Source organism: Haliotis asinina, chromosome 2 (genome assembly GCF_037392515.1).
Source record: "Haliotis asinina isolate JCU_RB_2024 chromosome 2, JCU_Hal_asi_v2, whole genome shotgun sequence".
NCBI classification, from domain to species: domain Eukaryota; kingdom Metazoa; phylum Mollusca; class Gastropoda; order Lepetellida; family Haliotidae; genus Haliotis; species Haliotis asinina.
The window spans coordinates 20,352,319-20,375,764 of record NC_090281.1 but is presented as its reverse complement, the minus strand read 5'-3'; the positions used below and the strand labels follow the sequence as shown (position 1 = coordinate 20,375,764).

Genomic DNA, 23,446 nt, shown 5'->3' with positions numbered 1-23,446 from the left:
AATGAGGTCATTAACTGTTGTTATTTCTCTTATCAATGTATTTGCAGGGATTTACAGGTCGCAAATTCTTGCATCCATTACACGTACAAATTTACAATGGAAATTGATTATTACATCCACAGGAACACAAAAGAAGTCCAAATACTTTTTTTTAATGTTGATCAAGTAACGATAAGTTATCACTGAGTCTGCTACTAGCCAGGTTATGATATCATTTGTGCAGTTGATGATCCTGATATGCAATACAATAACAGTGACCGAACTGCAGCAATATTATAAAATTAAGTATTAATAATTGAATATTTATGTGTCTGGGACCCCCCTTTTGTTGTCCATGACCCCTGAAAATTATGAGTATGAGTCCCAGGGACTCAAGGTAAAACCCTGGAAATGCATCAACAGTTTTTCTGGAACACTCTGGAAAGTTTTCAGACACCGCTTCTGAAACATGCTGGATCTTTGTTTGGCATTTAAAAGCACAATGTCACATATTTTTGATAACAGTTTGGCCTGCATTATATATATTGGGGCATATGCATTCAGTATAGCTTCTTGTTAATGCAATAAGATCCTTATTATTCCTTACGACTTGCCTGAAATTGATAATTGAAATTTTCAGATGAACAGTTTCCAAACAGAGAATACTTGCCATTATTGTGGAATGTAAACGATTGCTTCATTCATTTAAAACTCTCACTGGTAGTACTGTCTGTGTTTGCCAAACTGGTTTCAGTCACAAGTTGTGTGTAGGATATTCATACATTACGTATATAACTCTGTGGTGTTCACATGCCTAGTAATGTTCGTGTGTTTGGGAACATAAGAGCTGATTTGATTTAATGCAACATTTGAACTTTTTATTCTAATATTGTAATCTAAAAAATGCAAATTCTTTAGGAATAAATTAAATGGTAGCTTTCCTGAGGACTGATAGTATTTATGGTGCCTTTGAAGTGTAGGATATGAAAAGATCAAAAGCACCAAATCACAAACACAACTATGTTACCCTGTATCATGCTGCTGTTTCCAGGTTGCTGCAATTCAGGATAGATGGGGCTGTGTGAAGGCCAGGCTGTCTGTGGCAGGTCACTCATTTACTGTATGGTCTCCACAGAAATGTGTAGCAGGATTTTTGTCACTTTGACTTGCAAAAGTAGGAGATACAGGGTACCCAAATCAATAATTTTTGGGGGCTCTGTGGGTAATATGACAGTATTGTAAAGTATAGAGATCCTGTTGTGTGCGTTGAGAGCCTGGTTTGAATCAGTGATCACCTGGTCATTACTGATAAGTGAAGAACAGACACATATAGGTACTCGGTGATGTGCTTTAGGTATGATCTTGGTAATCTTTTGCGTCTCCTCGGAAGCAGTATTGGGGTCGTTTTGTCACACCTTAGTAGCGTGTTATATGTGTGTTATTTTTGGCGTGAAAATACTTAAATCAATCTTTGAGCTCTGAACTTTGCACAAGAAATCCCTCATGTCATGTCATGAAACCCGGGTGTAATGATGGTTGGTTTTATGATCCGAAGAAATGTTTCCAATAAAAATTGACTTGCAGAGATCAGGTTCTTTTGTTGAACAAAAGAATAGTCTATTTCATGAAATGCTAGAACTTAATACACAGACAACAAACTGAACATGTTCAGATTTCATATCTTTGATTTTAACAGGATAAACATTTTCAATCTTTGAAAAGAAAACTTATTTACAGTATGTCACGTCACATGTTTCCACTTTGGAAGTGGATGGACATGAAACATGTATTCACATTCCACCCTAGCACACATTTATCTTATTGAGTGGTAACCAAGGTAATGTGAATGCTCCCTCTACTCCCTCTCTAAAATTACCATGGTAATGTGTATTTTGCTTCCACCATATTCAGGTGTTACTTTTTCAAGGGTGGTTCCCATTGTAACATATACATGAAGTGCCTTCCGTGTTGGATAATATCACTTGTTAGAGTGATAAAACATATGCCGTATCTACCCTGGGTGTAAGGTGTTGGTCTTCATTTATGGTGTAACCGTGGTAACATGTATGTTTTGAACTTACCTACTTCTAGGAAGGTAGTCAATTACAAACCATATTAATGGGTATTCCCTTTCTACCACAACTGTGAAACAGTATCTTCTTCCTAGGTTACTTTGGTAACATGCATGCTCTGTTTACCACAGGTATGAAACATTATCTTCTCCTTAGGTAACTATAGTAACATGCATTCTCTCTTTACCACAGGTGTGAAACATTATCTTCTCCTTATGTAACTATGGTAACATGCATTTTCTCTTTACCACCATTGGTGAAACATATCTTCTCCTTATGTAACTATGCTAACATGCATGCTCTCTTTACCACGATTGTGAAACATTATCTTCTCCTTAAGTAACTATTGTAAGATGAATGCTCTCTCTACCCTGAGTTTTGTGATGGTAACCATGGTAACACATATGCTCTCTCTATTCCCTAGTGATTGATGCAGCAGGGAAGCCAGGCAGTAGACTGCTTCAGTTGAACCTCAACTTCCTGGGGTCATATGAAGAGTGTGTGGGGGTCAAGGCCACAGAGACCATCAAGAATGTCACAGAACCACTCTTCAATGGGAAATACTGCAAAGCCAGCATCCCTCTTCAACCTAATGCCCCAGTAAGAATAAATTGTCAAAAGTCACCGACAGTGTGAAATACAATGATTTATTTCAGACTGTTTTTGCATCTTTGTTCAAAATTATTCCTCCAATATTCATGGGCAATTGATTGATGCTAGTCAACTCAGTCATCCTTCACAATTGTCAATTCTCATTGAAAGAACAGAAAACAATATGCAATACAGTATAGTGTACACATATATGATATATTCATACATGGATATTTTATTTGAATTTATTATGCTCTGTTGAGCAGTGAAGTTGTGAACAGATGCACTTTCAAACTTAATTCAGAACACTTGTCGACACCTTTGATACACTGCTGCAGCACACACTTCCTGTTGTTAATATTTGATCAAGGTTAGAGACATGTTCACATTTGCAGTATTAAAAATCTAACTTTATACCTTAAAACTCTTAAAGAAATATTCTCTGTGGAAAATCATATATCATCAAACATAAAAATAAAATAGATAATTTCCTTCTTAGATGGAGCCTTCTCTGCCCATTACTTAGATGACTCAAACTGTATAGATTTGTACCTGACATTATCTGTACATTTATAGAAATTATAATACAATAATATCTCACCTGTACATCATGTAGCTGTATTAGTTTAGGCCGTATGTATATGGTTTTATATATCTGTAATATTTTCATCTTGGGAGCCAATAAAAATAAAAAAAATGTTTAGAGAAGTAACATATACAACAGATAAGCCAGTTTGTCAGGACATAAACCTTGTGTGAAGTGTGTATTTTACATCTGCCTCAGTACGTTGTCCTAAACCCAGAAGATCCTGGTGGCAATTGGCCTTCAGCAACCCATGCTTGTTATAAGAGGCAATTAACGAGATCAGGTGGTCAGGCTTGCTGACTTTGTTGACAGATGTCCTTGTATCTTATTTCCGTGGATGTCAGTTATAGGGTTGTCTGCCGTGATATAACCGGAATTAAAAGAATAAAATCATACATTAGACAAGATGGAATTAATGCCACTACCATTTTGCTACCATAATTTTGTAATGCATGGTATCCTAGTATTTATGTGATTCAAACTGCTTGCTTACTTGGTTGACACATGTCGTTGTACCCCAATAGTGTAGACTGATACTCATGATACAGGTTGCTTGATTGTCTAGTCCTGAAGTGATTGTTAATAGACTACCAACTTTAACTCGAATATTGCCATAATGTACATTAGCTTCAGTGGCAAGTGACCAATCTCATCACGGTGTTATTTAACAGGATCCAACTCCAAATATGCCATCATTCACTGACATCAACATTGGACTTTGCTTCCCTGACTCCTGTAGTGGTGAAGATGTAACACTGATTCTCAATGACAGTAAGTATATCTACATTTAGCAAGGCTGTTTGAATGGTTAGGTGTTAATTTTAATTGCCACAGGATAACTGAGAGTCACACATTGTTTTGTTATCATTCACCTATAACCAGTGATTTAGTTAGATATTGGTAGGCTTTGAATTGCAACCCTACCGATGAATTGGAGAGTCTCTTTCTAGTGTTCAAGTGGGTGCTTGTTATATTTCTCTTCCAGGAGTGTTGATCAGGTGCTTGTTATGTCTCACTCAGTGTACTATTACAACAGGTGCTTCTTGTGTTTTTTCTCCAGGCGGCTGCTTGTTATGTTTGTCTCACTGCAGTGTTAGATCAGGTGCCTGTTATGTTATCTCACTTTAGTGTTGGAGCAGATGCTTGTTATGTTTGTCCCCCAAAGTGTTAGAGCAGGTACTTTTTGTGTGATCTCTCTGTAGTTTTCGGGCAGGAGTTTAATATGTTTGTCTCACTGCAGTGTTAGAGCAGGTCTTTGTTGTGTTTGTCTCCCAAAGTGTTGGACCATGCAGGTGCTTGTTGTGTTATCTCACTGTATTATTGGAACAGGTGCTTTTAATGTTTGTCTTGCTGTAGTCTTTGAGCAGACACTTGTTATGTTTTTCTCATTGCAGTGTTAGAGCAGGTGCTTGTTATGTTTGTCTCCCAACAGTGTTTGTTATGTTTGTCTCACTGCAGTTTTGGAGCAGGTGCTTGTCATGTTTGTCTTACTGCAGTATTGGAGTATGTTTTGTTATGTTGGTCTCCCTGCATTATTGGATCCGGTGCTTGATATGTTTGTCTTCCTGCAGTGTTGGATCTGGTTCTTGAGCAGCTGAACATCACCACACAGTTCAGGGTCAGGCGCTCTGTGTGCCAGGAGGAGAACCTGGAGTGGGACACTAAAGCCATCGCTGTCTTGTGAGTTGATCTGAGTACACCAATAACTTACCTGAATCTTTCTATCCCGAGGCATGATGTAAAGGTCTTGAGATGAACATGTACCAGGATGACCTGTTGTTAATTACATGATTATTTGAGGGTGGGTATGTGTGGGGTTGTATTACTGTGACTGGCAGAACACTTGTTTGTCATTTGGCAGTGTTACCATGACAACATGCTTGAGGCTCATGAGGTGCCATTTGTGTACCAACATGGACACCGTTTGGTGTTTCAAAATGACAACACAAGAGCATGCAATGCTTGTTGTGTTGTTTTATACTGTCAGCAAGAACACATCTCAATTATAAATAGCACAATATTTTCGAGTATATTCTTATGTCTTTCACCTCCAGGGTTGACTTGTTTGAAACAATCTTTGTGACCCAGTGAATTCAATCAGAGGGTGAGTTGCATGTGCATGCTACCATTGCTGCACCTGGTTTGGCTGATTCAGCTATATTGTTTCTGTTGTGGAACATACAGAACTAGCAGTCACAGGGCTTCCCTTCTCTGTTGTTATTAACAGAAGGACCTGTACTTATGTTACCAATACACACTAGCATGATTGTCTTGGCAGTGCTTCTGCATATGTCAGTTTGTAGCATGAGTGAGTATATTTTTATGCCACCTTTGAAAATATTACAGCAATATAATGCTGGGGGATACCAGAAATAGGTTTCACACATTGTACACTTGTGTTTAATCGAACCTACTCTTTAATATGATGTTTGGTATACTTTCATTAATAGACTAACCAACTAACCTATCAATTTGGAAGGAAGAGGGCAAAGTGATCTGTCTTTTCTAAACTGATGAATTACTTCGGCATGAAGGACTTCTGGTCCAGAGAAACATATTGCTCCTTGTTTGTGTAATATTTGTTCCATTGTTCTGTTTCTAGTGTGGTGGCAATGGTGTTTGTTGCGCTAATGGTGTTTGGCACCATCTATGACATCGTCGTTATCCAGCTTCCACGCTGGTACATGCTGGCTGCTGAGGCAAATGGTTTGTTGAATGGAACTGACACTTACTCATCACTGAACATCAAGCATAAACAAGAGGAGACAACTCCACTGATTGGCGAGAAAGGAAAAGTCGAGTTTAGCCAGCCTCAACCAAGTATGTATTAGTAGATGTCACTCTTTAACAAGTTAAATTCTTATTGACGTGTTCAGGAGTTATTGTTAGAATATATGCACTCAGACCTTGTTAGTATGTACACTGTGGCCTTTTTGCAACCTCCATTATAATTTTGAGCTGATCAGAAGTCTTTATATATCTGAACGGTAATAAAATTCACTCTTGGTTTGGTATATACAGTGTGTCCTTGTTATGTATACACGTATGCTCACATGTCCTTGTAGGTCTTTGTGGCAAGATTCTGTTGTCGTTCTCTGTGTACACCAACGCTTCCAAGATGCTGAGCACCAAACAGTCAGCTGGAAGTCTCACCGCCATCAACGGTATCCGATTCCTGTCTATGACATGGGTAATTCTGGGGCACACCTATGTCTTTGGTTTGTCGAGTGTAGGTGAGTCTGGGTGTTGATATCATTCTACAGTGTCAGTATCATACCACAGTGTTTGATATCATTCCATAGTGCCAATATCATGCCAGTGTTCGACATCAATCCATTGTGCCAGTATCATAGCACAGTGTTGATGTCATTCCATTGTGCCAATATCATTTCACAGTGTTGATATCATTATATAGTGCCAGTATCATTTCACAGTGTTGATATCATTCTGTAGTGCCAGTATTATACCACAGTGTTGATATCATTCCATAGTGCCAGTATTATACACAGTGTTGATATCATTCCATAGTGCCAGTATTATACCATAGTGTTGATGTCATTCCATTGTGCCAATATTATACCACAGTGTTGATATCATTCCATATTGCAAGTTAACATACCACAGTATTGATATCATTTCATAGTGCCAGTATGAGTCTGTGGTGCTTACAGTGTACACAAGTATCATCATTGTGTGAGTGTTTGACATCTTTTACAGACAATTTCATCAGCTACTTCCCTGATGTCGTCAAGCGCTTCACTTTCCAGGCCATTGTCAATGCTACAGTGTCTGTCGACTCCTTCTTCACTCTGAGGTCTGTGCTGAATATACTCCTCACAAAAACAACATCACCACTCTGTTCATGCATTGTCTGTGACAGGTAGCTTGTGGTTTGTTAACCGGAGGTTTGCCTGGTCACCACACTGTTCATGTATTGTCTGTGCCTGGTATCTTGTGGTCTGTTAACCCGAGGGTTACCTTGTCAATTATGTTCCAGGGGGCTGCTAGTGACATTCATGTATTGTCTGTGACAGGTAGCTTTTGGTCTGTTAAACCGAGGGTTACCTTGTCATGTAATTTCCAGTGGACTGCTAGTCTGTGAAAGGTAGCTTGTGGTCTGTTAACCCAAGGGTTACCTTATCATGTATGTTCCAGTGGGCTGCTAGTGACATTCCTGGTACTGAAAGAGATGAGGCGGTCTGGTGGCAGGGTCAACTGGTTCATGTTCTACTTCCACAGGTTCTGGAGGTGAGTGATGGTTGTTAGCTTACACTTGATCGTGAGAGGCATTTGTATGAATTGATGGTGAGAGATAACTATTTGCGGTACAAAAACGATTATTGCAACATACTATTGCAATAGCAATAGTCTGTTGTAACCAACAATTGCAATACTGTTGCTATAGTCTTTTTTCTCCTCTGCCTCATCTGCACTGATTTGCCAAATAAATGTAATTTTATACGAAATAACGAGCTGAAGTCATTTCAATTTCTTCTGATAACTGACAAGAATCTTGAAAGCCAGATCAAGTTTGTTTGAGAGTGAACAGAGATGGATAACTCTAAATCCAAGTGGTACTTCTTGAAAATTTGCGCTGCACATTCATCAACAGAAATCAATTACTAAACTATCAATAGTCACTCACAATAGCGATGCATTGATAGTTTTCCGTTTCCACCAACAATCAGTTGCTAGCCCAGATTTAACAACTGCAATCCATTGATAGTTTGATGCATTATTACATCACTAGGTATTTTTGAGAGCTTACAAGTGGTTGTGAGATCTCGTAAGGAGCGATAATCATGTTCTACACAAATGGTTATAAGTGGTGCTTGTGGGAGGTAGTTTTGGGAGGCGCCGTTCAGCAATTCTGACTAACGCCAACTACAGTGATTGTTATGAAAGGAAATGTCTTGATGACTGACCACCTAGAAATATTGACCTTCATCACTGACATGACCTATGTGTCATTGGAAGTGATGTGCTTTTTATATTCACTGTCAGTATAATCCCCGTTCATACACAAGACATGTGGCATTTAATTTGATGGAAACCAAAGTAACTGTGTACATGTGTATGTATTTTACATGTTGGTAATGATGGTGTACGTCCCACTGTGTGTATGTATTTTAGACTGACGCCTCCATACATGTTGGTAATGATGGTGTACGTCCCACTGTGTGTATGTATTTTAGACTGACGCCTCCATACATGTTGGTGATGATGGTGTATGTCCCACTGTGTGTATGTATTTTAGACTGACGCCTCCATACATGTTGGTGATGATGGTGTATGTCCCTGTGTGTGTATGTATTTTAGACTGACGCCTCCATACATGTTGGTGATGATGGTGTATGTCCCACTGTGTGTATGTATTTTAGACTGACACCTCCATACATGTTGGTGATGATGGTGTACGTCCCTCTGTGTGTATGTATTTTAGACTGACGCCTCCATACATGTTGGTGATGATGGTGTATGTCCCACTGTGTGTATGTATTTTAGACTGACGCCTCCATACATGTTGGTGATGATGGTGTACGTCCCTCTGTGTGTATGTATTTTAGACTGACGCCTCCATACATGTTGGTGATGATGGTGTACGTCCCACTGTGTGTATGTATTTTAGACTGACGCCTCCATACATGTTGGTGATGATGGTGTATGTCCCACTGTGTGTATGTATTTTAGACTGACGCCTCCATACATGTTGGTGATGATGGTGTATGTCCCACTGTGTGTATGTATTTTAGACCGACACCTCCATACATGTTGGTGATGATGGTGTACGTCCCTCTGTGTGTATGTATTTTAGACTGACGCCTCCATACATGTTGGTGATGATGGTGTACGTCCCACTGTTCCCCTACATCAGTAACGGCCCACTGTGGCCTCAGCAGGGTATCGAGATCAATCAATGCCGGAACTCATGGTGGACCAACTTGCTGTATGTCAACAACCTGGTCAATACCAAGGAAATGGTAAGTGTAGACACACACCAATCTACAGTGGTTCTATGGGGTAATTTATTGGCAGGTTAGTATAAAAGAGCACCATGCTTGTTATCATCCAGTCAGGACCCTGTAGCCTCTATAGGTAGATTCTGGGAATTCAATATGGCTCTTGACTATTTGGGACCTGGGCTAGAATTGGTCTTCAGTAACCTATGCTTGTTATGAAAGATGACTATTGGAATTATGTGGTCAAGCTTGCTGACTTTGTTGCCACAAATCATTGTGTGCCAATTGCGTAGATCAACGCTCATGCTGTTGATTACTGGATCGTCTGGTCCAGACTCAATTATTTATGAACCATCTTCAAATAGCTTGAATTGGCACAGTGTGACATTAAACAACAAACCAACCAACTGTGGCTGTAGCAGGCCTGCCATACAAACAGTGAACAAATCATCAAAACTGAACTCATATACATCAAAATAAGAAAATAAACGTTCAAAACTGTACCCTCTAAAACAGCATCTCTAAAAGAAATGCTCAGAAATTAAAACTAATCATCTGAAATGGAAACAAAACTTGTGTATCATCAGCTACAACAGCGCCGGAGAATGGTTGCCGAGCATACAAAATGGCAGTCATAGCATCCAAAAACGGCCTTCATAGCCTCCCACAAAAGGCATAAATATAGTCAAAGATGGCAGCAAGCAGAGAAGAACAGGCTTTTTTCAATAATGTTTTTCAGCACCATGAGTCTACACTTGAAAATTTTATATCGGGATGTAGTTCACCAACCCCCTATTGTATCAATCTTCAAACCTACGTTCATACTTCTCAAATTCTGCACAATTTGGTTGGTCTTTCAGGGATTAGGTTTTGTACTTTGCTGTTGATAATGTGTCATGCTGCTGCTTCTCTTCAGTTTTGTAAATAAAGTATTCATAGCATCACATTCAACATTAATATATTTTGGTGATTTGAAATGTTGGTGATTTGAAATGATGGCGATTTATGTTCTGCTTGTGTGTGCGTGAGTTCAGTTTTGATGATTTGGTCACAGTTTGTGTGGTAGACCTGCGTATGAACGAACAAATCTTTGTACCTCCTCAAGTGAGGTAATTACCTACCACAAGGTGCTTGTGCTCTTTTCCTGCAAGAGTCTTAAACTGATGAGGTCCCTGTGGCCCTGCCCAGAACATTCTGGAGAAGATCAGATTTTGTGTTTTCTTTCATGGAGGCTCTGGGGTTGGGTGTGAAGATAATCTTTGCCAGCCAACTCAAGTATCTATGTGATCCAGAAAGGGCCTAGGATTATATGGATGTCCTTGTGTCATTGTGATTCTGGGGAGATGGAGTTTCGTGGATACTGCCTGTCTCATCTTGACAATGTATATCACAGTAAGCTGAATTAGGGGGGTTGATGATGGACACATTCTAGAGAAAACATAACACAGGGCTTTAAACTACACACAAATATACGTCTAGTACCACAAGGGTGAAACACAAACCAGCTACTTTATCTAAGCTGTACATGTGTTGTTTCAACACAATACAAGAGCAAGATGGTGTCCAGAAACTAACAAATATTAGCAGATGGATAACCCTCAACAATGATACAAACCTTTTCTGGTGTATGTACAAATGTGGAGAATTGCCGCAGAAACCCCAAAATACTGCATCTGAAGAAATGCACAGAATACCCACAATGCATCAGGAGTATTTATCTGTGTATGTAATTTCACCCAACATTAGTGACCACAGTCATAGGCAGGTCCAGGAACTTTCAGAAGTGGGCCTTTCAATCCCCTGAACCCTATCCCCACTTCTGCTCCCCTACCCCCAGTGTTGACTGCCAATCACTGTGCATATACATCACTGATTCATTCCTTGCTCCAAAATACCAGTAATAATCTGAACGTACACAACACTACACCATTTCAATGCTTGGCAGCACTCTCATATTACCAGCAAGGGTCCATAACATTTTACTTATGTGATTACCCTGGACCACGACTTTGGTAATTCCAGGTAAAATCCTTGGATGATTTAGTGGTGAGTTTGCTTTCTTAGCAATAAACAAGTTAATTTTTTTCTTGTTAAAGACACTCTGTGACCACACAAACATTTGTTGAAATGGATTGTGTCCCTTGTTTCAGTGCATGGGCTGGTCCTGGTATCTGGCCAACGATATGCAGTTTTACATCCTCTCTCCTCTCATTTTTGTGCCGCTGTTCTTGTGAGTGAACACCATCAGATATGATGTAAAGAATGCCCAGAAAAAACAAAATATTTTTGTGAAAAGTCAGCAATTTTTTATATGTTGCTTGGCTATAAATATTTCAAAAGTATCAACTGATAATTTGTTCTGATTTTTGGTGATATGTCTATTAAAAGTTTGTTATTTTTGTACAGTAATATGATATTTCTGTAGTAGTCTAGTAGTCCATAAATACTCATGTAATATTGTTGAAATATGGGTGTAAACATTTTGTGATAGTTACTTAGTTTTCACTTAAGGATGTTTATACTTTTTGTTTATTTAATTTATAATGAGCCCTGTGTAATTCACTGAGTATTCCTTCCATGTAGCTCTGGCATCCTGGGCACGATCGCTGTCTTGGTGTTCCTCCTGGCGGTGTTCATCACGGCAGGTGTGTTATCCAGGGTACACAACATGTCGCCATCAATGACAGGAGGCTTCGGCGCCGCACAAGGAGGAGAGTAAGCAGTCCAGTTTCCTTTACACTTCTGTTTAATTACATTCTCATACTCATATGGTTGAATTTGTACTACATGTTGTTCATTACACACGTAATGATTAACGCTTCTGTTAATAACATTAACTGTTATTAAAGAATGAGTGAACTCACATTTTTGTACCCTTTTAACCATTACATATGAAAGACTTGTGGTTAGTCTTAAGCAGAACACCATTATTTTCTTGAAAAAAATGCATCTGCTTCACTCTCGCCCACATACAAAACCACAGACAGGTTACATAACTCTGTTGCCATAGGACTACACAGACGTCATCTGAGAAAGTATTTTAGTTAGTTGTATGTAGAATGTGTAACAAGTTTGTCAATTGGCATATTTCTTGACGTCAACAAAGACATGCGGAATCGATAGGTTGTCATCAAATACTCCCAGATGTCAGATGATGGTTTCACCATGCAAACATTTTTAGGGGACCCCTCAGTTCATGCTAAAGATGTTGTTTGTGAGTGCAAAGCGAGTATTGTGAAAACCTGTACATATTACATCGAGTCGCTGGACACCTACCTCGCTTCCAAGATAGAAGGCGCTATTTAGATTTGTTTTCATTGAGTTAAGAAAAATCAAAACTGCTTACTAGTAAGAAGTAAGTGATTGATAGCCAAAAGGACTTTGCATGACACAACTCGTAACATAACAATTTCTTCCTTGGAAGCAATCAAGGTTGTTGTCAAAGTGATAATAATATTGCAAGTAGTATTACATTGACACCCTCCTCGCTTCCAAGAGTGAAATTGTAATGTTATAAGCGATGTCATGCAAAATCCTATTGTCTGTCGGTCAAACACATATTTTACTACGAATAGAGAGTAGTTTGGATTTTGAAACTCAGTGAAAGTAATCCCAAATAGCATATATTGTCAGACGGATGGATATTTGCTACAGGGTTCTGCCATTTTTTTAAATTGTGGCATCAAGGTCTAAAATAGGTATGAGAATCAATTAGATTACAGTTTGTTTTCATCAAGTTAAAAACTCCTTCCTACTCGTATAAATATGTTTTTGATTCATTACCAAAAAGGTTTTGCATGACACAGCTTGTAACAGAACGATTTATAACCATTATGACAGCATGCGATTTTGACAGAATCGTCTATGATAACAAGTTGTTACTCAGAAAGTAAGCAAGGCAGGTGACAAAATTAAATGGCAGTAGATTTTTAAAACATAAAGCTTTCATCTTTCAAAACAGTTGTCACAATTGTAGGTTTATACAAACTTATAAACAAGACAGTCTACCCCCAGAAATGTATCTAAATACTACAGCAACCCACACAGGTATACCTCATATCACGTCAGAGATCCGTGCCCCCCTGATTGGTTGAATTGTGGAGAATTGTGCACTGTGTATGTAATGTCACACATCATTAGTGACCACAGTCATAAGCAGGTCCAGGAACTTTTACAAGTGGTCCTTTCAATCCCCTGAACCCTATCCCTCCTATTCCCCATTAAATGTTGAAATATCTTTACTGATGGGGTCTGATTGATAATAATGACAATAAATGATTTATGTATATGTACGTCCCTTGAGTATATGTGATCTTTAATCATGTTTTTTAGCTCACTTAGAAGCCCTGTTGTCTGCTACCCAAGTCGACGTGAAATGCATGAATTCATTTGTTTTCCAGTGACCCCATGGCCTACTTCTTTGACTACTACATTACACCGTACTGTCGCATGGGGCCATATATCGTCGGCATGGTAACCGGTTATCTGCTGTACAAAACAGACTGCAAGATCAAACTCAACAAGGTAACATATGCAGGTTACTACATGGTGTATGTTAGCAACATATTATTCTGTATGTCATTCTGGTGCAACACACTAAATATTACACCACAGTGATATACCATTTGTTACCATTGACACACAATGTATTATCTGTCATAGCAGCATTCCATGCATAATAGACCCGTGAAGGTCCCAGGGTAGAATAGACCTTCAGCAACCCATGCTTGCCCTAAAAGGCAACTATGCTTGTCGTAAGAGGCGACTAACGGGATCGGGTGGTCAGGCTCGCTGACTTGGTTGACACATGTTATCGGTTCCCAATTGCACAGATCGATGCTCATGTTGTTGATCACTGGATTGTCTGGTCCAGACTTGATTATTTACAGACCACCGCCTTATGGCTGGAATATTGCTGAGCGCGGCATAAAACTAAACTCACTCACTCACTCCATGTATAATAGCATGGCAATGTGCAGTGTTATGGCAAAGCAAAACATTACTCAGTTTGTTGCTTTGGAATAATGTTCAACATATACAAATGTTACTATCATATGTCAGTGTATGAAATTAGGCCCGTTAGACTGTCTGACATGAGCTTTTCAAATTGTCTAACCGATTAAACTTGGCAACACAAATGATGCAGACCTACTCTGAAAGAGGTCGGAGTTCTTGCATATTTTGTTAAAGTTTTAGACCTGTCAGTTTGTCTGTATGATTTCCCAAAATCTGAGTCACACTGCGAACAAACCTTCGCAGGTGCAACCGCTATCTGGCAAGCTCAGTTGTAAGAGTGACTTAACTGAATAGCTACTGTGAGAATGCAGAGCCAGCAAAGGGAGGTAATAAAATTATCATGCTGAGCCATAGATGGATCCCGGGGCATAGTGGAGATTTATCAGAACATAATCTCCAGAGATATCGAGGATGATGTCTGGTTTGGTTTATGGCTGATTACATATGCTGCATATATAATTAGAGTATGCAGAAATGGTATGATGTATAATGTGTTATTATGGAACACAATACTGTATATTGTTGTGGTATGATAATAGTATGCTGCTGTGATCTGACAAATATTCTGTATCAATGTTGCTTTGATGTGACACAATATGTTGCTATGATATGACAAATAGCGTGTGTCAGTGGCATACTACACAATATGTTGCTTTGATGTAACACTGTAATGTTGCTATTCTTGATTGTACAACATGCTACGTTATATTATGGGTTATGCGGCTAAGATGCCAATAATTATTATACATTTTGTTGCTGTGATATGACATACAGTGTGTTGCTATGATATAACATACAGTGCATTTCTATGATATAACATACAGTGCATTTCTATGATATAACAAACAGTATGTTGCTATGATATCACTTGCCGTGTGTTGCTATGATATAACATACAGTGCATTTCTATGATGTAACATACAGTGCATTTCTATGATATAACAAACAGTATGTTGCTATGATATCACTTGCCGTGTGTTGCTATGATATAACATACAGTGCATTTCTATGATATAGCATACAGTGCATTTCAATGATATAACATACAGTATGTTGCTATATCACTTGCAGTGTGTTGCTGTGATATAGCATACAGTATGTTGATATGACATAGTATACAGTGTGTTTGCTATGATATAACGTACAGTATGCTGCTGTGATATGACATACAGTATCTTGCCAGGATATAAAATACACTTTGTTGCCATGACATAACATACAGTGTGTGGCTATGGTATGACGTACGTCATGTTACTAGGATATAAAATACACTTTGTTGCCATGACATAACATACAGTGTGTGGCTATGGTATGACATACGTCGTGTTACTAGGATATAAAATAGACTTTGTTGCTGGGATATAATATGTTGCTTATTGCATGCTACTTTTTTGTTTCAGTGGCTTGTGCTGTTGGGCTGGTGTGTAGCTACAGCGTCAGCTCTGGCTGTGCTTTATGGTCTGTATGATGTCAACAACGGTCACCCAGTCTCCGTGGAAGTCGCAGCATTCTACAATGCAGTTCATAGGTCGGTCTGGGGCGCGTGTCTTTGCTGGGTCATCTTCGCATGTGCAACAGGTTACGGAGGTGAGACTCAAACATCATGTCAGCTATTAATCTATGAAAGCGCTGTGTAAATCTGCTGTGAATAGTGTAGTCAGTAAAAGTGAAAGTAATCACTTTTTCTCAAGAAAGATATTTTTGAGTAGATATTGGCTCTGTTCTTTTAAATACGCTCCCATCTAACCTGGTATATTCGGTATTACACTTTCTCAGTAAAGTACACATTCTAGTACTTTTTAGGGTCAAGTTTCATCTGGGATTTAAAAACCCAGACATCTCAGAGTCAGACAACTCACTGCCTTTGTGACTGACCCAACTCAGCTAGTGCAACTTACACAAAAATGTTGTCCTACTACTAGTAATATTGGCAATATGTCATGTAACTTGAGGTATTTAAGGTGGAACTCTAAGGGAGGACAACAATATATGGTCAAACAACTTCAGCTATAATAAGGTTCATCCATGTATTGTTATCGTTCCTAACATATCTTGTGTATATACCTCTGTCAGTGTCAGTATTGACTGTGAAAGCTTGATACAAAATATAACAAATGGGACATTTGACAAAGCCATTGTATATCCATATTGCCTCCATTTATTATGGATTAGAGAACAAGGATCCAGACTGGTAGTCTTATCTTACCATTTAACAATAACACAAATATTCCACACTTTTCTTTAATCTGCTTAATTAATTGCTTGTATATATTGTACATATGCACCCATGACAAAACAACTTCTATTTTGATGGTATTGAAATAGACGTCATGTTGAGCTTTGAGAAGGTTGTGAGTCAGTCAGTCAGACAGCATGCTCATGAAATATGTTCTCTGATGCTCCAGCTTGTGTTGGCCGCTTGTACATTCATTGCATGGAATAAGAGTTTCCAGGATTTCTTCCCTTCTTTAGTGAGTGAGTGAGTGAGTGAGTGACGCTTTTACCAATATTCCAGTTGTATCATGGTAGGGAACATCAGAAATGGACTCATGTACTCATGTGGAGAATTGAACCTGGGTCTTTGGCATGGTGAGCAAACACTCAAACCACTCGACTACTGTCGACCGCCTGTCAGAGATAAAAGTGGATGGGGTAGCCAGGTGGATAAAGCATCCACTCTCCACACCAAACACCTGTGCTGGATTTTCAATATTGGCACAATGAGTAAAGCCTATTCCTTGGAATATTGCAGGAGCAAAATCCATCTCACTCACTCACTCAATGAGAGAGTTCTTCATGTCATTTGTTTACACAATTCAATCAATAGACGTGCTTGTTTGGCCATGGTTTGGTTGGTTGTATAGAAGATGCCAAGTCAACGAGCTGACATTGCTTTTGTCTGATCAACCACTTCCTCCATAATACATTGTGATGTTTTTCAGGTTTTGTGAACACTCTGTTGTCGTGGTCTGCTTTCGTCCCTCTTGGTCGACTGACGTACTGCGCCTATCTTGTACATCCCATCGTCATGTACATCTTCTTCTCCTCCCAGCATACACTTGTCCACCTCTCCGACATCAATGTGGTGAGTATGTTCAGTATACACCATTACACCCAGCATGCATCACAACTCCCAGCATGCATCACAACTCCCAGCATGCACTGCAACTCACAGCATGCTTCACAACCCCGATACATCACAACTCCCAGATAATATTACAACTCCCAGCATGCATCACACCTCCAAACATACACAGCTCCAAGCATGCATCACAACTCCCAGTATGCATCACACCTCCAAACATACACAGCTCCAAGCATGCATCACAACTCCCAGTATGCATCACACCTCCAAACATACACAGCTCCAAGCATGCATCACAACTCCCAGTATGCATCATATGTCCCAGCATTCATCGCAACTATTTAGTTTTAAAGATTGATAACGTGTTCATAGCAACAGACATTGCAGTACATTGAAATTGGTATCAGAGTTATCCCGCAACCTGCATGACCTACTGGAAAACACCTTTGAATACTTGTTCTATGCAAGTGAATGCCTAGCAGGACATACAATTGAAATGGAAAAAGTCTTGTCAAGTAATGCTTTGTCATATGTTTCACGTTTAAATTGTTATTCAATTACCTGTTCAAATTGTTAAATAAAATATTTTGCTTAAAAGGAAAGTTGATGTTAGTGCACTATTGTACATGCACCATCAGCTCTACATAGGTAAATGGTTCATGGGATGTTAAAATTAGGTTGTTCAAAACAACTTAAAGTACCTTGCTGGGAATGATGAACTCATTTGGTACCTTGTGGTACTAAATCCTAATCTTGAATAACACTGAGTCATGTATGATGTGGGAAAATGCTATATACAAATTGATAGAAGGGATTTAACTCTAAATCTGCAAAATCTGGATACAAAAAGTTTTGCATCCATTCCTCATACAATTCAAAATCAACATTGAGGTGTTCGGTAAGATAAATATGTTGTTCACTGGTCCCCCTGGGTTGATGTACCCTCAGTGTTTGTTTATGTTCCCTGAGCCCAAAGGTCTCCCTTGTGACAATGAAGAAAACTACTACTGTAGTTTGTTGCAAGCATACTATGTTAAAGGTGAAGTGTGTGCAATGGTGGATGTCTTTACAGGTTATCTGGTTTCTGGGTCTCCTCATCTGCTCCAATATGACAGCCTTCGTCGTTTCCCTGGCATTCGAGTCCCCTATGATGGGATTGGAGAAGGCATTATTGAAGAGAGAGAAGAGCAGTTAATGACAGCAGACATGTCACCATGGGTACCAACCATTGGTGAAACTTCTCTAGCAACTATATGTACCTCTTCTCCTGTAGCCTATATCTGAGGAATCTGTTATTTATGATGATCAAGCTTCAAACTAGGAAAGATAATTTCTCCATTTAAGAGGTTCAGTTTAATTCAGCATATACAATATTTAGTGTACAAGTGTCCACTACTGCAGGTACATCTCCTACCTTACGTTGAACTCCCCTCATTTAAATAGACAAATTCTTAAAGTGTAAGACCGTTTTCATGAAGTCTACATGTATTGTTGCCTTACCGGCTATAGTGTGTTGTGAATTATCTGTGGAAAATCTTCCAAGCTGACAATTAAGATGATGTCAAGGTTTATAAACTTGTATGGAAGATTAACATGATTGGAGGACATTGAAGGTCAGGGTCTTTCAGTGCGAAATTCAATGTCATCACAACAGCTTAGATTTTCACAATTTTGCCTAAACCTTTAGGTGATTGTCTGAGGGTGAAGGTCACAACAGGTGACATGAAAAAATATGTCTCAAACTTCAGGGAATGTATGCCATGATATATAGCAAATTATTTACCTATTTGTGAAGACTGTTTATAGGACTACCATGGTTGTGTCAAATGACAGGATCTATTTGAACATTATTCACTGATAAAATGTGACTTTGTTCCTAAAACCCTTGAGACCATATGATATGAGTCTTCTTGGTGACAAGATTTCAGCAGATCCTGATATAAAAAATGGCACTTAACTCAGGTAAACGTTTTACCATAAAATCCTTTTTATAATATTTTCATTACAGATTACACCTATGTCATGTACACAATGAAATCTTTATGACCAGTAATGGTTGCTGGAGGCAGCAGTATGTGACAGCTGTAGTTTTGGATCAGAGTTGAATTCTGATTAATATTCATAATGTTATTATCGTCTTTGTTCAAACATTTTGGGATCATTTGAGAATTGGACAATTTATTTATGCAAACGTCTTTTTAATCTATGATGTAGAATCACAGTTTGGACTGAAAAGGTCATGATGGGTGAGAAAGTTTGGAATATTGTCTTGCAGTGTCACTCCAGTACAGATAAATCATATCTTTATCATTCACAATTTTAGAGATATGTTGTTTTTATACGATCCTCCACTTAAACCTTACTTTATTTGTCTTGTGATATATACTGAGGGAAAAAATAAGGGATCACACGAAAGGAAAAGTCTTCCTTTATTTTTTTCCAAGGTTTCTTCACATGCTTTTTATTGGATATCCTGTGATTAAAAAAAGCCCTGGAAAAAAATAAGAAAACACTTGCACTTTCATGTGATAAGTTATTTTTCCCTTGTGTAGATTATAAAGAATGTGATGCCAAGAAATGCATGATAGGATACCTCTTAATGTTAACACATGATGGAATTGAATTGAATTGACAGTACGAAAGTTCAATCCTTTCCATTGTCTGAATATTTGCCAACCAGTATATTGATGTTCATTGTGTCAAATCAGGGAATAAAGACTAAAGAGTTTTTAGACTTCACCTTGTCAGACTGTAGGATCTGTTGTCTGTTACTTGTTATCTGTTGTCATCTCTCTGTTAATCGCTCCCGTGTCAAATTATCTTCAGTCACAGCTGATTTAATGTTTAATTTAACAGGAATTAGATCAGTTATATTTTTGTTACACAGCTTTGCCTAACTTGTTTAACCCCATATTTACTAGACATAAATATGTTGAGACTCCAGCATGGTTGACAGGTCAAAACAAAGAAGGAAACTTCTGGCCCAATTTACCTCATTTTATCTCATGTCACGTTGTTCCTCATCTGTACAAATATGTATGTCTCCAAAAACGTTCCTGTACTCTCCTATTTTAAAGATGGCTGCCATGATTTCTTAGTACCAAAGTTAGCTACAAAATCTTTCAGCCAAACGTTCCCTGAACCTTCTATGACATTGAGGTCGGTGGGGTAGCCTCGCAGTTAAAGCATTCATTCATCACATCAAAGATCTAGGTTCGATTCCCCACATGAGTACAATGTGTGAAGCCTATTTCTAGTGTTCCTCACTGTGATATTGCTAAAAGGGACGTAAAAATAAACTCACGATGACTAATCTAAAACTATGACGTGGAAGCCACTTTCCTTGAAAGCTTTTGTTGATAAAAAAAATATGCAAACTTTATATATGCTTCTTCAGGACATATAAATCTTCAGGGACTTGTGGCCTTATTATCAATATTGATGGCATTTGAACTGATAGTGCTCAATCTTGATGTTCTATTCAAGCCAGGAGACAGTTGACCTCAAAGATAACAATGGCATCAGGTGACATTTGTTTGTAAATAGTTTTTTTCTTTATCGGAATGATTTTTTTACAGTACATTTCATTTTATTCCGTGATGTGCCATCATCCACATTGTCTTATTGCAGCAGATCACTTCTGTATAAGGTAGTGCCAATAATATCATGACCTTTCACCTCTGACCTTTTACCTTGAACTTTTAAGCTCCAACTTTTCACCTCTCTTGGGTTCATCTTTTGGATTGCCAGAGGAACATTTGGGATATTGCTTCTTAGGCTAGACCATTTTTGTTTCTTGTTTTACGGATTTTGTCCTGGGAAAACTTGACGGCAGGAGGGGAAAAAAGAAAAGCACCTGTCAGGAAGTAGTATTCTTTTTAAACACAAAACTTATTTTACTTTAGCAATTTATGAAGTGTATATGGGGCAAAAAACAATGATAACATTTTTGCAAGTTTACATTTTTGGCCTTTAGAAACATTAAGATTGTATTTTTATAGTGGGATATTTTTTCCCTATTCCAGAAAAAGTACAACCGTCTAGATCCATAAAACAAGAAATAAATTTGGTCTGGACTTATGATGTGTTTTAAATAACACCCCCTTACCATTTTTATAATGTCACATGATGTTTGGCTTGTTTTATCTACAGATACTTTATTAAGCCATCTATTGCCAGTAGTTTTATCTTTTAAACACCTATATTCATTACTAGCCCAGAAACTTTTAATATTTTAATAGGAAATCATGTATTGGAAAGTGTACAGCTTCCCTGTATCTGTTAACACTGAGTTTTGGTCCTTCATTGTTACCACTGTATTGGTGGAGATATGTGATTTTTGTCAACATTTTATGATTTTAGATATTTCAACGAGAATTTTTGCCAACTTCAACTCTATAATACGTGCACATTTTACACTGATGGCACAAATTAGTCTGTGATGAAACCTGCAGGCACAAAAATGTTTGGGCCATGCAGGAACATTTTTCTAAGATAGAAGCATCAACATCTGTGCCAAATAATTGATGTTTATTTAGGTGAATTTACTAGAAAGATCTGTCTGATTTTTAATGCTACCCCTAAAAATACCACAACTTTACAACTGTACATGCACATGGACTAGTTTTGTGTGTCTGCCATGTTGTGAAGAACATGAGAACATTTTGTAATTTGGACATTAAGTAATAACTTTAGTCTTGGGGAATTTATTTATGCTCAAAAGATATACAATGTTATGTTTTTTCTCCTTTTTCGCTTTTGAGAGATAGCATGTTGCCAAATATTTTACAGCAGTTTTTTAAATTTTGTGATGAGTTGACATTGCTGAGAATTGATTGTGCTTACTGTGGGCAAAATTGTATCTGGCATGTGATACATAATCTCTCTGTCACACATTGAAATAACAGTTCATCTTTGAGCTACTTTCAGTCTGCCTCAGTGAGTATAATTGTTGCCAGTTTTCCTAGCAAGTCTTCATAAATGTGCCATGGTATTTGTCTGCCTGTTTCATACAATTATATAAGTTTGCCACACGTATTTACCATCTTTTGTCTTTTATGTGTAGTCAGGATTTCTTTATTGTTACAGTATATTTACTTTCTTATGAACAAGTCATTCTTTTCTGGATTCCAAGAATCAATTTTATGCCGAGTAATGAATTTCTCTTCCAGGGCTTTCCAGTGTTTTTATGTTTGTTTCCACTCTCTGTTTGTAGTATTTTTGCTGCTTCTTTCTACACTCTTAAGTGTTTATATCTTTGCTGCCTTTCTCAACTCTTAGTCGTGTATTTTTATGCTCCTTTTCTCCACTGTCAGTAGTTTATATGTATGCGTTTTTTCTCCACTGTCAGTAGTTTATATGTATGCTGTTTTTCTCCACTGTCCGTTGTTTATGTGTATGCTACTTTTCTCCACTCTCAGTTTATGTATTTAGGCTACATCCTTTATCAACTCAAGGTTGTATGTATTTATACATGCTCATGTTTATCAGAGACAGAATCCTACCCCAGTGTTTCTGACAGCTTGGAACAATATTTTCATTTTCCTGTCTGTACTTCTCTGTGCTAGGCAGCAAAATGTGTTTAAGATTACAACCATTTTATGTTCTGTAGGGATGAGGACGAGGATTTTAGTTTTTTTTTACTTTATATTTTTTCAGTCAGTTATATTTGATCTTATTCTATGAAAATAGAAGCCAAACGGGTGCTTTAGACATCATGCACCACTATCCGAGTCGATCAGTACGTAGCTGTTGATTAATTTATACTTAAATGCCTGTCCATCAAGACACTTCTAGTTTTCAATTTATTGTGTAATAGTTTGTGTGTGCAGTTCAGTTATATTTCACAATAAAATATTTTTCTCTTTATAGTTTTGTGTCTTATGTGGTGATCATTTAACGTACCAATATTGATTTTTTCATAAAAAATAAGCCTACATATTTAAAGAAACCTGAATTGAATAAAAAATAAGAAATTGAAAAGAAGAAAGGTTGGAGATGAGCAGCTTCATTGTAAATACATAGAGTTAAAACAGCACCCTGCCAAACACATCTATTGCAAATCAAACAAACGACTGCACTCATTTAGTGCAAAAATGATCCAATGAGTCTTATTTTCAAAGCTGTCCATGTGTTCTTGATTTGGAAATATCATCAG

At 38.1% G+C, this 23,446-nt stretch overlaps 1 protein-coding gene across 1 annotated transcript in view; it reads left to right on the top strand.

Moving 5' to 3' along the window:
• LOC137273374 (nose resistant to fluoxetine protein 6-like) overlaps positions 1-18,708 on the top strand; it is a 29,343-nt gene extending 10,635 nt beyond the window's left edge. The window contains exons 2-15 of the mRNA XM_067805995.1: positions 2,476-2,651; positions 3,900-3,999; positions 4,800-4,908; positions 5,831-6,048; positions 6,294-6,461; positions 6,946-7,042; positions 7,384-7,476; positions 9,044-9,209; positions 11,339-11,418; positions 11,772-11,903; positions 13,589-13,712; positions 15,605-15,791; positions 17,147-17,289; positions 18,362-18,708. Of these exons, the coding sequence (XP_067662096.1) occupies positions 2,476-2,651; positions 3,900-3,999; positions 4,800-4,908; positions 5,831-6,048; positions 6,294-6,461; positions 6,946-7,042; positions 7,384-7,476; positions 9,044-9,209; positions 11,339-11,418; positions 11,772-11,903; positions 13,589-13,712; positions 15,605-15,791; positions 17,147-17,289; positions 18,362-18,484 (1,916 nt within the window). The 3' untranslated portion in view covers positions 18,485-18,708. The remainder of the gene's footprint in view (positions 1-2,475; positions 2,652-3,899; positions 4,000-4,799; positions 4,909-5,830; positions 6,049-6,293; positions 6,462-6,945; positions 7,043-7,383; positions 7,477-9,043; positions 9,210-11,338; positions 11,419-11,771; positions 11,904-13,588; positions 13,713-15,604; positions 15,792-17,146; positions 17,290-18,361) is intronic.
• The last annotated feature ends 4,738 nt before the right edge of the window (positions 18,709-23,446 follow it).